General features: G+C 33.7%; 1 protein-coding gene across 3 annotated transcripts; it reads left to right on the forward strand.

Annotated features, from left to right (window-relative positions):
• The first annotated feature begins 389 nt into the window (after positions 1–389).
• On the forward strand, positions 390–8,927 carry LOC120088176 (pentatricopeptide repeat-containing protein At1g79540). 3 transcript variants are annotated; one of them, XM_039045286.1, is made up of 7 exons: positions 390–526; positions 730–3,424; positions 6,998–7,029; positions 7,193–8,003; positions 8,259–8,313; positions 8,529–8,581; positions 8,670–8,927. In XM_039045286.1, exon 2 carries the CDS (start codon positions 944–946, stop codon positions 3,380–3,382), a length of 2,439 nt encoding a protein of 812 aa, XP_038901214.1. In that variant the 5' UTR covers positions 390–526; positions 730–943; the 3' UTR covers positions 3,383–3,424; positions 6,998–7,029; positions 7,193–8,003; positions 8,259–8,313; positions 8,529–8,581; positions 8,670–8,927. The 3 variants fall into 3 exon arrangements, with proteins under 3 accessions (XP_038901214.1, XP_038901215.1, XP_038901213.1); XM_039045287.1 differs by having other exon boundaries at positions 730–7,029; positions 8,506–8,581; XM_039045285.1 differs by having other exon boundaries at positions 730–7,029.
• The last annotated feature ends 2,188 nt before the right edge of the window (positions 8,928–11,115 follow it).

The raw sequence follows: 11,115 nt of genomic DNA on the forward strand, positions 1-11,115 counted from the left end.
TCAAATATATTCTTGTTTCAATTCTTAAAAAAAAAAAAAAAAAAAAAAAGAAAACGGAAAACGAAAATGTTATCACATGGACCTCGTTTAATAAAACAAATCAACTTTAATAAATCTAAAACTTGTAAATGTAATCGTAATTGTTAACTCTTTTTGTTACTAGATTTTATAGGATGAAAATGAATTGAAAATTTTTATTTTGATAGAATTCAATCAATCTAATGAAATTTAAATCAGGAAAAGAAACTTATTTTAAATAACAAAACGAAAACATGAAATTTATGGTTGGGATATTTAGTATTAGAAGGAGGGGAAAAAAAAAAAAATATCCTTTATTTCTCCACAATTATATTACATATTTATATTAAAAACTATTAAAAAAATAATGAAAAAAATAAAAACACCATAGAGAGTAACATTTTCTTTTCTTATTTTCTGTATTTCTTTCTTCTTCATTCTCATCTTCCCCGTTGCTATTGTTGGCCTTCACTGCTCCCCATTTTCTTTCTTCTTCCCACGGCTCGAGGTCAGTTCTTCTTCTTCTTTTGTTCTTCTATATTTCGGTATAGGGAAAATTTGGAATCAGGTGAATTTTAATTTGAAATATTGCCATATCCGACCTATTTTTGATCAAAACAAGATTTCAAATGATTTTTATTTTTAAATTCGTTTTTTTTTTACTCATTTCAAACAGCAGAAATGATTTTAAATTCCATTTATTACAAACAGGGTAATTTCCACTATATCTTCGCCCGTCAGCAAATGCTCAGAACGAAGTGCCGACTGATCAAGAACGGAGAGTTCATAGCCCATCCAATCAATGTATTTTCCATTGCTGTCGATTTGGAAGTTCTAATTTCTATCGCCGTCGTAGATAACAAAGACTGCGAAACCAGTGACTTTTGTTGTTACGCGAGAAGAAATCTCAGCGTAAGAGTCCCTGATGAAGGTCCGACCACTTTGTTTTCGACCCATAATCACCTATGTAGTCCCAAAACCTCCATGGTTCCAGTCATTTCATTCGCCCACTGACCCAATCGCCACTTCCAATGAGGTCTCTACCATAATCGAAACTGTTGATTCTTTCGAAGATGGATTGGAAGTCATATCGCCCCATATATCGTCTGATATAATTACCTCCGTCATTCAAGAACAGCCGAATCCCCGACTTGGATTTCGACTTTTTATCTGGTCGTTAAGGAGAAAGCGTCTCTGCTGTAGCGCCTCGCAGAATTTGATCATCGACAGGTTAGTAAAGGACAATGCCTTCGAATTATATTGGAAAACTCTTCAAGAGCTTAAGGATTCAGCAATTGAGATTTCATCGGATGCTTTCTCTGTGTTGATTGAGGCATACTTAAAAGCGGGGATGGAGGAGAAGGCCGTTGAATCATTTGGTCTGATGCGGGATTTTGACTGTAAGCCCAACGTTTTTGCTTTCAATTTGATTTTGCATCTTCTAGTGCGAAAAGAAGCATTTCTGTTAGCTTTAGCAGTATATAATCAGATGCTGAAGTGTAATTTGAATCCAAATGTGGTTACCTACGGCATATTGATTCATGGATTCTGTAAAACGAGTAAAACTCAAACTCAAGATGCCCTTGCACTTTTTGATGAAATGACTGATAGAGGAATATTGCCCAATGAGATAACTTATTCGATTGTTCTTTCTGGATTGTGTCGAGCCAAGAAAATTCATGATGCTCAAAGATTGTTCAGTAAGATGAGAGCTAGTGGGTTTAGTCCAGACGTAGTAACCTATAATGTTTTACTTAATGGGTTTTGTAAGTTAGGTTATTTGAATGAAGCTTTTGCATTGTTGCAATCATTTGAAAAGGATGGCCATATTCTTGGAGTTAATGGGTATAGTTGTTTAATTAATGGCTTGTTTAGGGCTAGGAGATATGATGAAGCACATATGTGGTACCAAAAATTGTTGAGGGAAAACATCAAGCCTGATGTTATCTTGTATACTATTATGATCCAAGGTTTATCACAAGAAGGCCGGGTTACCGATGCATTGGCACTGTTGGGTGAGATGACAGAAAGAGGGTTTAGTCCAGATACTGCATGTTACAATGTTTTAATTAAAGGGTTTTGTGATCTGGGTTATTTGGATAAGGCTCAATCTCTTAGACTCGAGATTTCAAATCACAATTGTTTTCCTGATAATCACACATACTCCATTCTCATTTGTGGCATGTGCAAGAATGGGCTAGTAAGTGAGGCACAACGTGTATTCAATGAAATGGAGAAGCTTGGATGCATTCCTTCTGTTGTGACCTTCAATTCTCTCATTGATGGACTTTGCAAAGCCGGTAGGCTTGAGGAAGCTCACCTATTATTTTGCAAAATGGAGATAGGAAGAAAACCTTCTTTGTTTCTTCGGCTTTCTCAGGGCACCAATAAGGTTCTTGATACTGCCAGCCTCCAAGTTATGATGGAGCAATTATGTGAATCAGGATTGGTTCTTAAGGCCTACAAGCTTCTTATGCAGCTAGTTGAAAGTGGAGTTTTGCCAGATATTAGGACTTATAACATCCTAATCAATGGTTTTTGCAAGAATAACAACATTAATGGTGCTTTCAAGCTCGTCAAGGAGATGGAACTCAAAGGACGCTTGCCAGATTCAGTTACATACGGGACTTTAATAGATGGGCTCTATAGAGTTGGTAGGGATGAGGATGCACTAGGGATTTTTGAACAAATGGTAAAGAAAGGGTGCAAGCCTGATTCTTCTATTTACAAATCCATCATGACTTGGTTGTGTCGAAAAAAGAATATTTCACTAGCTTTTAATGTTTGGATGAAGTATCTGAGGAATTTTCGTGGCTGGGAAGACGAAAAGGTCAAAATAGTAGTGGAAAGTTTTGATAAAGGAGAGCTTAAGACAACAATCTGGAGACTACTCAAAATGGACATGGAATCAAAAGATTTCGACTTAGCTCCATACACCATTTTTCTCATTGGATTGTGTCAAGCCAAGAGGGTTTCCGAAGCCTTTGCTATATTTTCTGTTCTCAAGGACTTCAAAATGAATATAAGTTCAGCAAGCTGTGTGATGTTGATTGGCAGGTTGTGTGTGGTAGAAAAACTCGACCTGGCCGTGGATGTTTTTCTCTATACGCTAGAAGAAGGTCTTATGTTGATGCCTCGAATTTGTAATAGACTGTTGAGCCATCTTCTTCATGTGGAGGACAAAAAAGACCATGCTCTTGTTCTTTTAAATAAAATGGAGGCTTTTGGATATGATATGAATACTCATCTCCACTACAGTACTAAGTTACTTCTTCGTGATCATTGGGAATCATTGCAAGCTAAAGCTTTCATGCCCAAATACATGCAGCTGTTGTCAACTCACAACCAAGAATCGCCAAAATGAGTATAGTTCAACTAACATAAAACTTGTACTATCAATCTCGAGGTTAGTGATTCGATTTTCCCACCCCACAACTAACAGCAAACAAACAATCCCAAATGCCACATTTCCCATTGTAGAAAATAAGTAGAGAACTTGCTACTTAGTTTTCGGAGTTGGTCCTCCTTAATTTAGGGAAATAGTTCTTTCTCGATTAAGAGCTTTATTGTTTGTCGAACCAAAGTAGGGTAGGTACCAGTACCAATAGTGTTGATAATCTTTCATTCTTCAATTTTGTACAACTATCTGATAATTACTTGGATAGGGAAATATGAGATTTGTTTTTTTGGGAAACATGGCAATAAATATGTATGTGTTAGAGATCTGGCATTTAGGAAGCTATTTGTTGTTTGATAGTTGTGGCATATGGGTGTGTTAAAATTGATCAAAATACAAGTGTTTGTGTCCTTTAGGTGCTGATCTTCTAGGGTTGGAGATTTATGATTGTGCGGTTTATGTGGCTATTTTGAAATAGTTAAAAATTTCATCTCATGTTTAGAATTACTCTGAATTATACATTTGATTATTCGAAATCAATTTAATGTTTCGTTTTACACCTTAACATGATTTTTGTGGAGGGAGCTATCATTTCAGAAAAGGATTGACCTACAGGTCTATTATAGAGGGGAGCTATCATTTTGAAAAAATAGTACCTGTAATAAACAATCATTCTTGTAGCACATTTGCATTGTATTGAAAGAAACTAGCCTTGGCTGGAGTTAAGCCGTGAATATTAGCTTGTAATTTTGTAGAATGCTACAATTATATCATCTTATTGTAGCATTAAATTTCTAATAGCATTTTGGGAAGAGAATTTATAAGCATCTATATGGCATTCACCCATGATATAATGCTTAGAGATATATATTTATACATATACATATACACACACACATATATATATTATATATGTAGAGTATATATGACCTGCTTTGATGGGGGATGTGGGAAGGAGTGGAGGAAACATTTGGTTCCTTGTTCCCACCTCGCTTACCTTTATTATTTTCATTTTCATTTTTATTGTTATAAATATTATACAATTTCAAGCTTTATTGTTGAATGACCAAGATAATGGATATGTTTGAATCATATAGTTGAACATCTTTTTAAGATTTAGATTGTATATATAAATAATTCGATAGGTAGTCTATCTTTTTATTATTTTTTATATATTTTTTTTTAAGAAACAAACTTCTCATAGGCAGTTAGTTCCTGCTACTTGGAGATTTAAGCAATTTCTCTTTGAATTAAAATTTTCCATGTAGAATTAAGGTTGTTTGCATATATAGCAAAATGCGCCAAATTAATTACAAACATAGTAAAGCCCAAAACAATTTACAAATATAGCAAAAATTTGCTCCAACTCATGCAAAAAGTTCAAAATGCCCATGCTCCAAATAAACTCACGTCGGCTTGCTTTTCCCATCCATGATCCATGTCTATCATTGATAGACACTAATAATCCACTATCAATGATAGAAGTAAAGGTATATTACTTTTGATCATTGACGAAGGCTATCACTAACTATCAGTGATAGAAGTCGCTACAAGAAAATAGTCTTTTTATAACATTTGAATAGTATAGCTTTCTGCATTTTAGGCTATAGAAGTGAAAGAAAAAAGGTAAATTTTCGACATAAGTTGATGCAGGAGTTATAACACTTTTCCTTTGTTTACTTTTAATATTAGTTGATGTTTGATGTAGTTTTTATGCTTGTAAACCGGCTACTTAAAAAGGTTGTATTCCCTTTGTTAAACTGGTTTCTTAAATAGTTGACCGGCTGCCTAGGTAACCAGTCTTGTCTAGCATGTATAAATAGGCTTATAGCCTCCCATTTTATTCATCTATACAAGATTACTCTCTTGAATTCTTGGAGCATTACATCAAGTGGTATCAAAGCGTCGATCCAACGCGCATTCTTCTTGGATTACATTCATTATGGACGCGGAAGTATCCTCATCAACAAAGGCTGTGGAAACTCGGTGATGTTCGGTAGAAAAGTCAGTCGACGAATTGAAGGGGGAATGGGAGAAATCCGTTCCATGTTAGGCCAAGTATTGTCACACATGAACATTCAACCCATGGAGGACTGTCAAGATCACATTGACCAGTGGATCAAGGGTGGAATTCGCATGCAAGAACCACAAGATTCAGGCGTAAATAAGGAGAAAGCTGAGGATCGAATCCCATTTGAAAGGCAAGAACCAACAAGAAACCCGGGAAAGGCCAAGATTGCAGAGTTACCTTTCCAAGAACAGAGGCCAAACAAGTTTCCAGCTTAAAGAAACCTACACCAATCAAGATTTCGCCCCAAGAAAACTGTGGTATGGGGTATATGATGCAAAATTCTGATTCATCTAGTGAAGGAGAGAACTACTACTATGGAATCCAAAAAAGATTGGGGATGCAGTGAGGAAGACACCAAACTCATCAAGAAAACACCGAGTACAAGATGAAAATTGATCTTCCTAGTTTCGATGGCCGAATGGATGTCGAGGGATTCTTGGATTGGGTCACTAAGGTCGAAAATTTCTTCGAATGTGCAAGCATTCTGGATGAGAAGAAATTAAAATTAGTAGCTTTCAAGTTCCAACGAAGTGCATCAGCTTGGTGGGAGCAACTTGAAACCACTGAAGATACCGTGGAAAGCCTCCAATCAAATCTTGGCCGAAACTACTCAAGATGATGAAGAAAAGATTTTTTAAACTAAACAGAACAGCAGTTGGTATCAAGATTTATACTTGGTCTTCGAGAAGAAATCAAGGAGGTTGTAAAGCTACACCAGTTGGCATACCTAGCAGATGCTATTACACTTGCCACTACAATTGAAGAGAGCTCTGAGACAAAATAATTAAAGACTTATCAAAGAAAGCAACTGTGTGGTTGCCCACAACAGTCCCCTCGTTGAGCTTCAACAGAACAACCATGGCAAAACACCTCTGGAACATTGCCAAATCAACGTACCAAGAAGGAGGAGACTATTACCAAACAAACCAATGCAAGAGGACCCGAGAACAACCCAAGAACAAACCAATATATGAGAAATGATTACAGAAGTTTGAAAAGAATATTAACAAGCAACAAACTTTCAATCAACTAACTAACCAACCAACCAACTCTTAGCTAGTTACAATAAGAAGGCCTCACACTACACCAATTTATGCCCCATTTCTTTTTAACATACAACTACTTTACATAAATGCTTGTTATTATACCGTATCTGACCTTTAGAAACTTATGACAATGAGCATCATGTATGGACTTCAAAACAAACACAAAAGCCTTTGTAAGGACACTGATGTAGATCTAGTGTGAAGGCTACTGCTTTCAATACGTCGGTTTGTTCTCTAACATATGGTGCTAGATCTATGAATCTGTCAAGTTGATGTTAATTTTGTAATTTCCCTGCTGCACACTATACAATCAAAAGTATATTCATTTTAGCTTAATGAATCTGTGACTGTTAATTTAAAAGAATATTGTCCTCTCTCTCTAGCTAGCTTTACTGTTTTCTGGTTGGTGTGAAATTGTTGTAATTGTTTCTACACTGATTTATTGCATTCTTTGCGATTTTGCAGGAATAATTTCTAGTCACAAAATTGAGAACATGGTTTGTATTTCTTGCTCTATATCTAAATTTGTGACGTCTAATAGTTTTGGGTTTTGATTGTTGATCTTTTAATTCCAGTAATGTTCATCAACTACATGATTAGGAAAGAGATTCCTAATATGTAGAATGTTCCTTTTTTAACATTTTACATTACCATTTACAGAAATAGTTCCACCTCCCACCTTCTCCGTTGGAACATTCTCAAATTCCCTTTAGACAAGGGTGGTCTTAGGCATTGGAGACATCAGAAACCGAAACAATTCACTATTGGCAAAGTGGATTTGGCATTTCAAACACGAAGGAGAGGCTCCATCAAGGCAAAGTATGGGTCAAGTCATTACGTTCAACTCCCTTCCTTTTCACGGCATACATCTTCAAAAAGTCCATGGTGCCACATTTTGAAGGTAAAGGACCTTGTCTGTAGCAATGTATTAATCAAAGTAGGGAATGGACATTCCACCTCCTTTTGGAATGATCAATGGATTGGAACATCTCCCCTCAAATTAGTTTCCCAAAACTTTTCGTGATCTCGCTGAAACTAAGAATGGATCCATTGCTGAGGGTTGGGACTCTACAAACGAGTCTTGGACCCTTAATTTGAGAAGACATTTGAAAGATGATGAAATTTGTGTATGGGCTGTTTTTAGCCAGAATGTTCCCAGCATCTTTTTATCTAATCAACAGAATAGTTGGATATGGCGTTTTCTCTACAAAATCGTTGATATACCTCTTAACCACGACTTCGTCATCCTCTGACCAATCTGGTTTATTCAAAAAGATACGGAAGCTTCCATGTCCTAAAAGAGTCAAGTTCCTATTATGGGAAGTGGGTCACTCATGCCTCAATACTATGGAAAGACTACCCTTGCTATGCCGCTAAAGAAGTTTGGTCTAGCCTCATTTGTGCGGTGATATCAAAGGTTTGGGAGGAGAGGAATGCTACAATCTTCAAAGACATATCCAAGTCCGCAAATGTAGGTGCTTTAATTATTCATTTACAATGCAATCTTTTGGTATTAAAATTACTTCTGAAGTTACATTTTATCTTTTTCTTGTTATAAATAGGGTGCTTAGTATCCTCTTGCATTATTTCATTCATCAATGAAATTGTTTCTTATCCTAAAAAAAAGACATTTACATTTCTACTTTGCAGTCTTCCATTTGTTTCTGTTGTAGTCATCAACAAAGCTCATTAATCCATTTGCCTTCCCACTTATTTGGAAACATAGGTTTGCTTGGGGCAACGAGATTGAAGATCTTCTTTTTTCAACAAGTTGATTTGCAGTAAGTGGGAAAATCCTTGAATAGGGGTTTTAAGGCCTTTGTGGATTTGATAAGGCTTTTGTGGATTTGATTTTTGAAATTTTATGGATCTCATTACTAGTTAACGTTTTTAAGGTGCTTTTCTTAACTTGTAGAGCTTTTATTAAAGGTGCAGATCTTTTAGAAAGAATTCTATTTTTTGTTGTTTATTAGGTGAATTCTATTTGTTGTTGCAGATGCAATCGGTAGTATTGCATAGGTGCATGGCTTTGTGACAAAGTCTTCATTAGTATGTATATTGTTCTATCGATTATTTTATTTATTTATTTATTTCGATCATTTTACTTGAATTTTTCTTTAATTGATATTTTTTATAGGTTGATGAAGGACTATTCAAACATGTAATGTCTTGGCCATAAACACAACTAAGCTAGAGGTATTTGGATTTTGATTATATATTTTTTTTTGGATTACATGTAATATTTATTTGAATTCTAATGTGTAGTAGATATGAAATGCAATAATAGCATGATTAACATATCGGAGAAGCTATAGAAGATGTAATAATAGCATTTGTTCAAGCTATAAAAAGTTTATAAATGCTATTAATAGAAAAAGTTGACAATTTAAAGGCATATTATAGCTTTCTTAAGTAAATAATTATAGCTACAAATAAATGCTATAATAGTCATGACAACTACATATTCTTGCTATAAAAAATCCTATATATATATTTTTAAAAATGCTATCTTATGTTTCACAAAGACTAAATGTGCTATTCAAAGAATGTATTTATAGCATTTATAAAATGCTATAAAAAAGTCTAGCATTTCATAACATTGAACAAATGCTATGAAAGGGTTACAATGTATAACCAAATGCTATAAAAAGAGAATTTTTCTATAATGTTTTGAAAACGCTATAAACAACCATATACTTTCTATGGTGTGGACTACACAACTGTGCATAAGACGTTGCAAAGACCTATCACAACATTTTTCAAAACTATTATTTTTTTCCCTCTTTCTATCACTAATAGACAATGATAGAAGACTATTACTATCTATTCATAATAGGAGACTATCACTTTCTATTACTGATAGACAATGATAGAAGACTATCACTTGCTATCAATGATAGAAGTATATCACTTGCTATCAATGATAGAAGTATATCACTTTGTATCATATATAAACAGTGATAGAAAACTATCACTAACTATTAATGATTGAAGTATGTCATTTTCTATTAGTGATAGATAATGGTGGAAGAATATCACTGACTATCAGTGATAGACTAATTTAAAGAACTTGACAAGAAATACAATTTTCATGCCCTATTCATCACTGATAGGCGGTGATTGAAAACTATCACGTACTATTAATGATAGAAGCGTATTAATGTCTACTAGTGGTAAACTAATTTAAAAAAGTTGACAAGAAATACAATTTTCAGGCAAAAGTCGAATCATATGCAGCCACTTTGATAATTTGAGGTCAAAGAGAACCTAAAACCTACACTATGCTGATGGACCTGATAGCAATATATAGAAAGTATCATTGATAGAATTTTAAGTATATAATTTATTTTATTTTATTATTTTTGTAGAAGCAGGTCACTATTAATCTCTCATAGAACTATATGTGCAATCTGATTATTATTATTGATAGACTTTGATAGAAGTATATAGAAGTCTATCATTACTCTAATTGATCACGATAGGAGTATCAATAATAAGTATATCATTGACATTACATATTACAAATACGACACCACAATCCATTACATACCAAAGCTATTATTCATCTAATGTGGTCTCCGATCCATCATTACAAATCCCAAAGATCACACCATAGTTTATTTTTGAGTTTCCAACAATCCAATTCACACAAAACTTGTAACATCTCAAGTTTCAAGTAAATTTAAATTAATTATATTAAATTATTAGGATTTATTTCTCTTTAATTATGAATTTTTGGAGCCAAAATTGAGTTAATTTGAGATGATAATTAGTTCAATTTTAGATCTTATTTGAAAAAAAAATTGAAAATTTTGAAAGATAGAGTTTAAGAAGGAAAAGAAAAAACTTGGCTTTAATTAATCAAATCTATCTATACATATATAAGTAAATGAGAGGAAAAAATCGGAATAAGAAAAAACACGAACTTAAATTGACATATTTGTAGTAACTAGAATTTTTCTAGATTTGTAAATAACTAGCCTTATTTAGCCCTATGTTGTAATTGTCAGTAGAATAATCATTTAAATGATTTTTTAGGGAAAATTAACCATTTTCATTAAAACTATTCAATAATTTTTTTTTATTTTTTATTTTTTTTTATTTTTTTTTATTTTTCAAAAACTAAATGAGGAATAATTTTTCGCGGTAACTCGATCCTAGTGAAACTAAATGGAGAATTTCCCAAAAGAGAATGAAATGAGAGTGGTGATTGAGATCAATAAATAGTAAGATTCAAAAATACCATATTTTCATAATAAATTTAAAAAAATATTAATATGAAAATATCCCTTAAATAAATGATTAAAAATGCTTTTGTAAATGTCAAAACTAACCTTTAAATGTCTTCACCTTTCACAACTAGCACACTTTTAGAGAATTCGTTGAAATAGTTTTTCTTGATCAGCGATCCTAATATTCGAATAAAATTTAACTTTTTTTTATTGTACATCCGAACTATCATTTTCTAGGGTTAGGTGGAACTCGATTAGGATGAAACCAAGATTGTAAGTAGTTTTCCCAAATCAAGTAATCTTGTAATGACCCAACTTTCTAATACAGACTAGTAGGACGTTACCACATAC

The sequence above is a fragment of the Benincasa hispida genome, chromosome 10, assembly GCF_009727055.1.
Source record: "Benincasa hispida cultivar B227 chromosome 10, ASM972705v1, whole genome shotgun sequence".
NCBI classification, from domain to species: domain Eukaryota; kingdom Viridiplantae; phylum Streptophyta; class Magnoliopsida; order Cucurbitales; family Cucurbitaceae; genus Benincasa; species Benincasa hispida.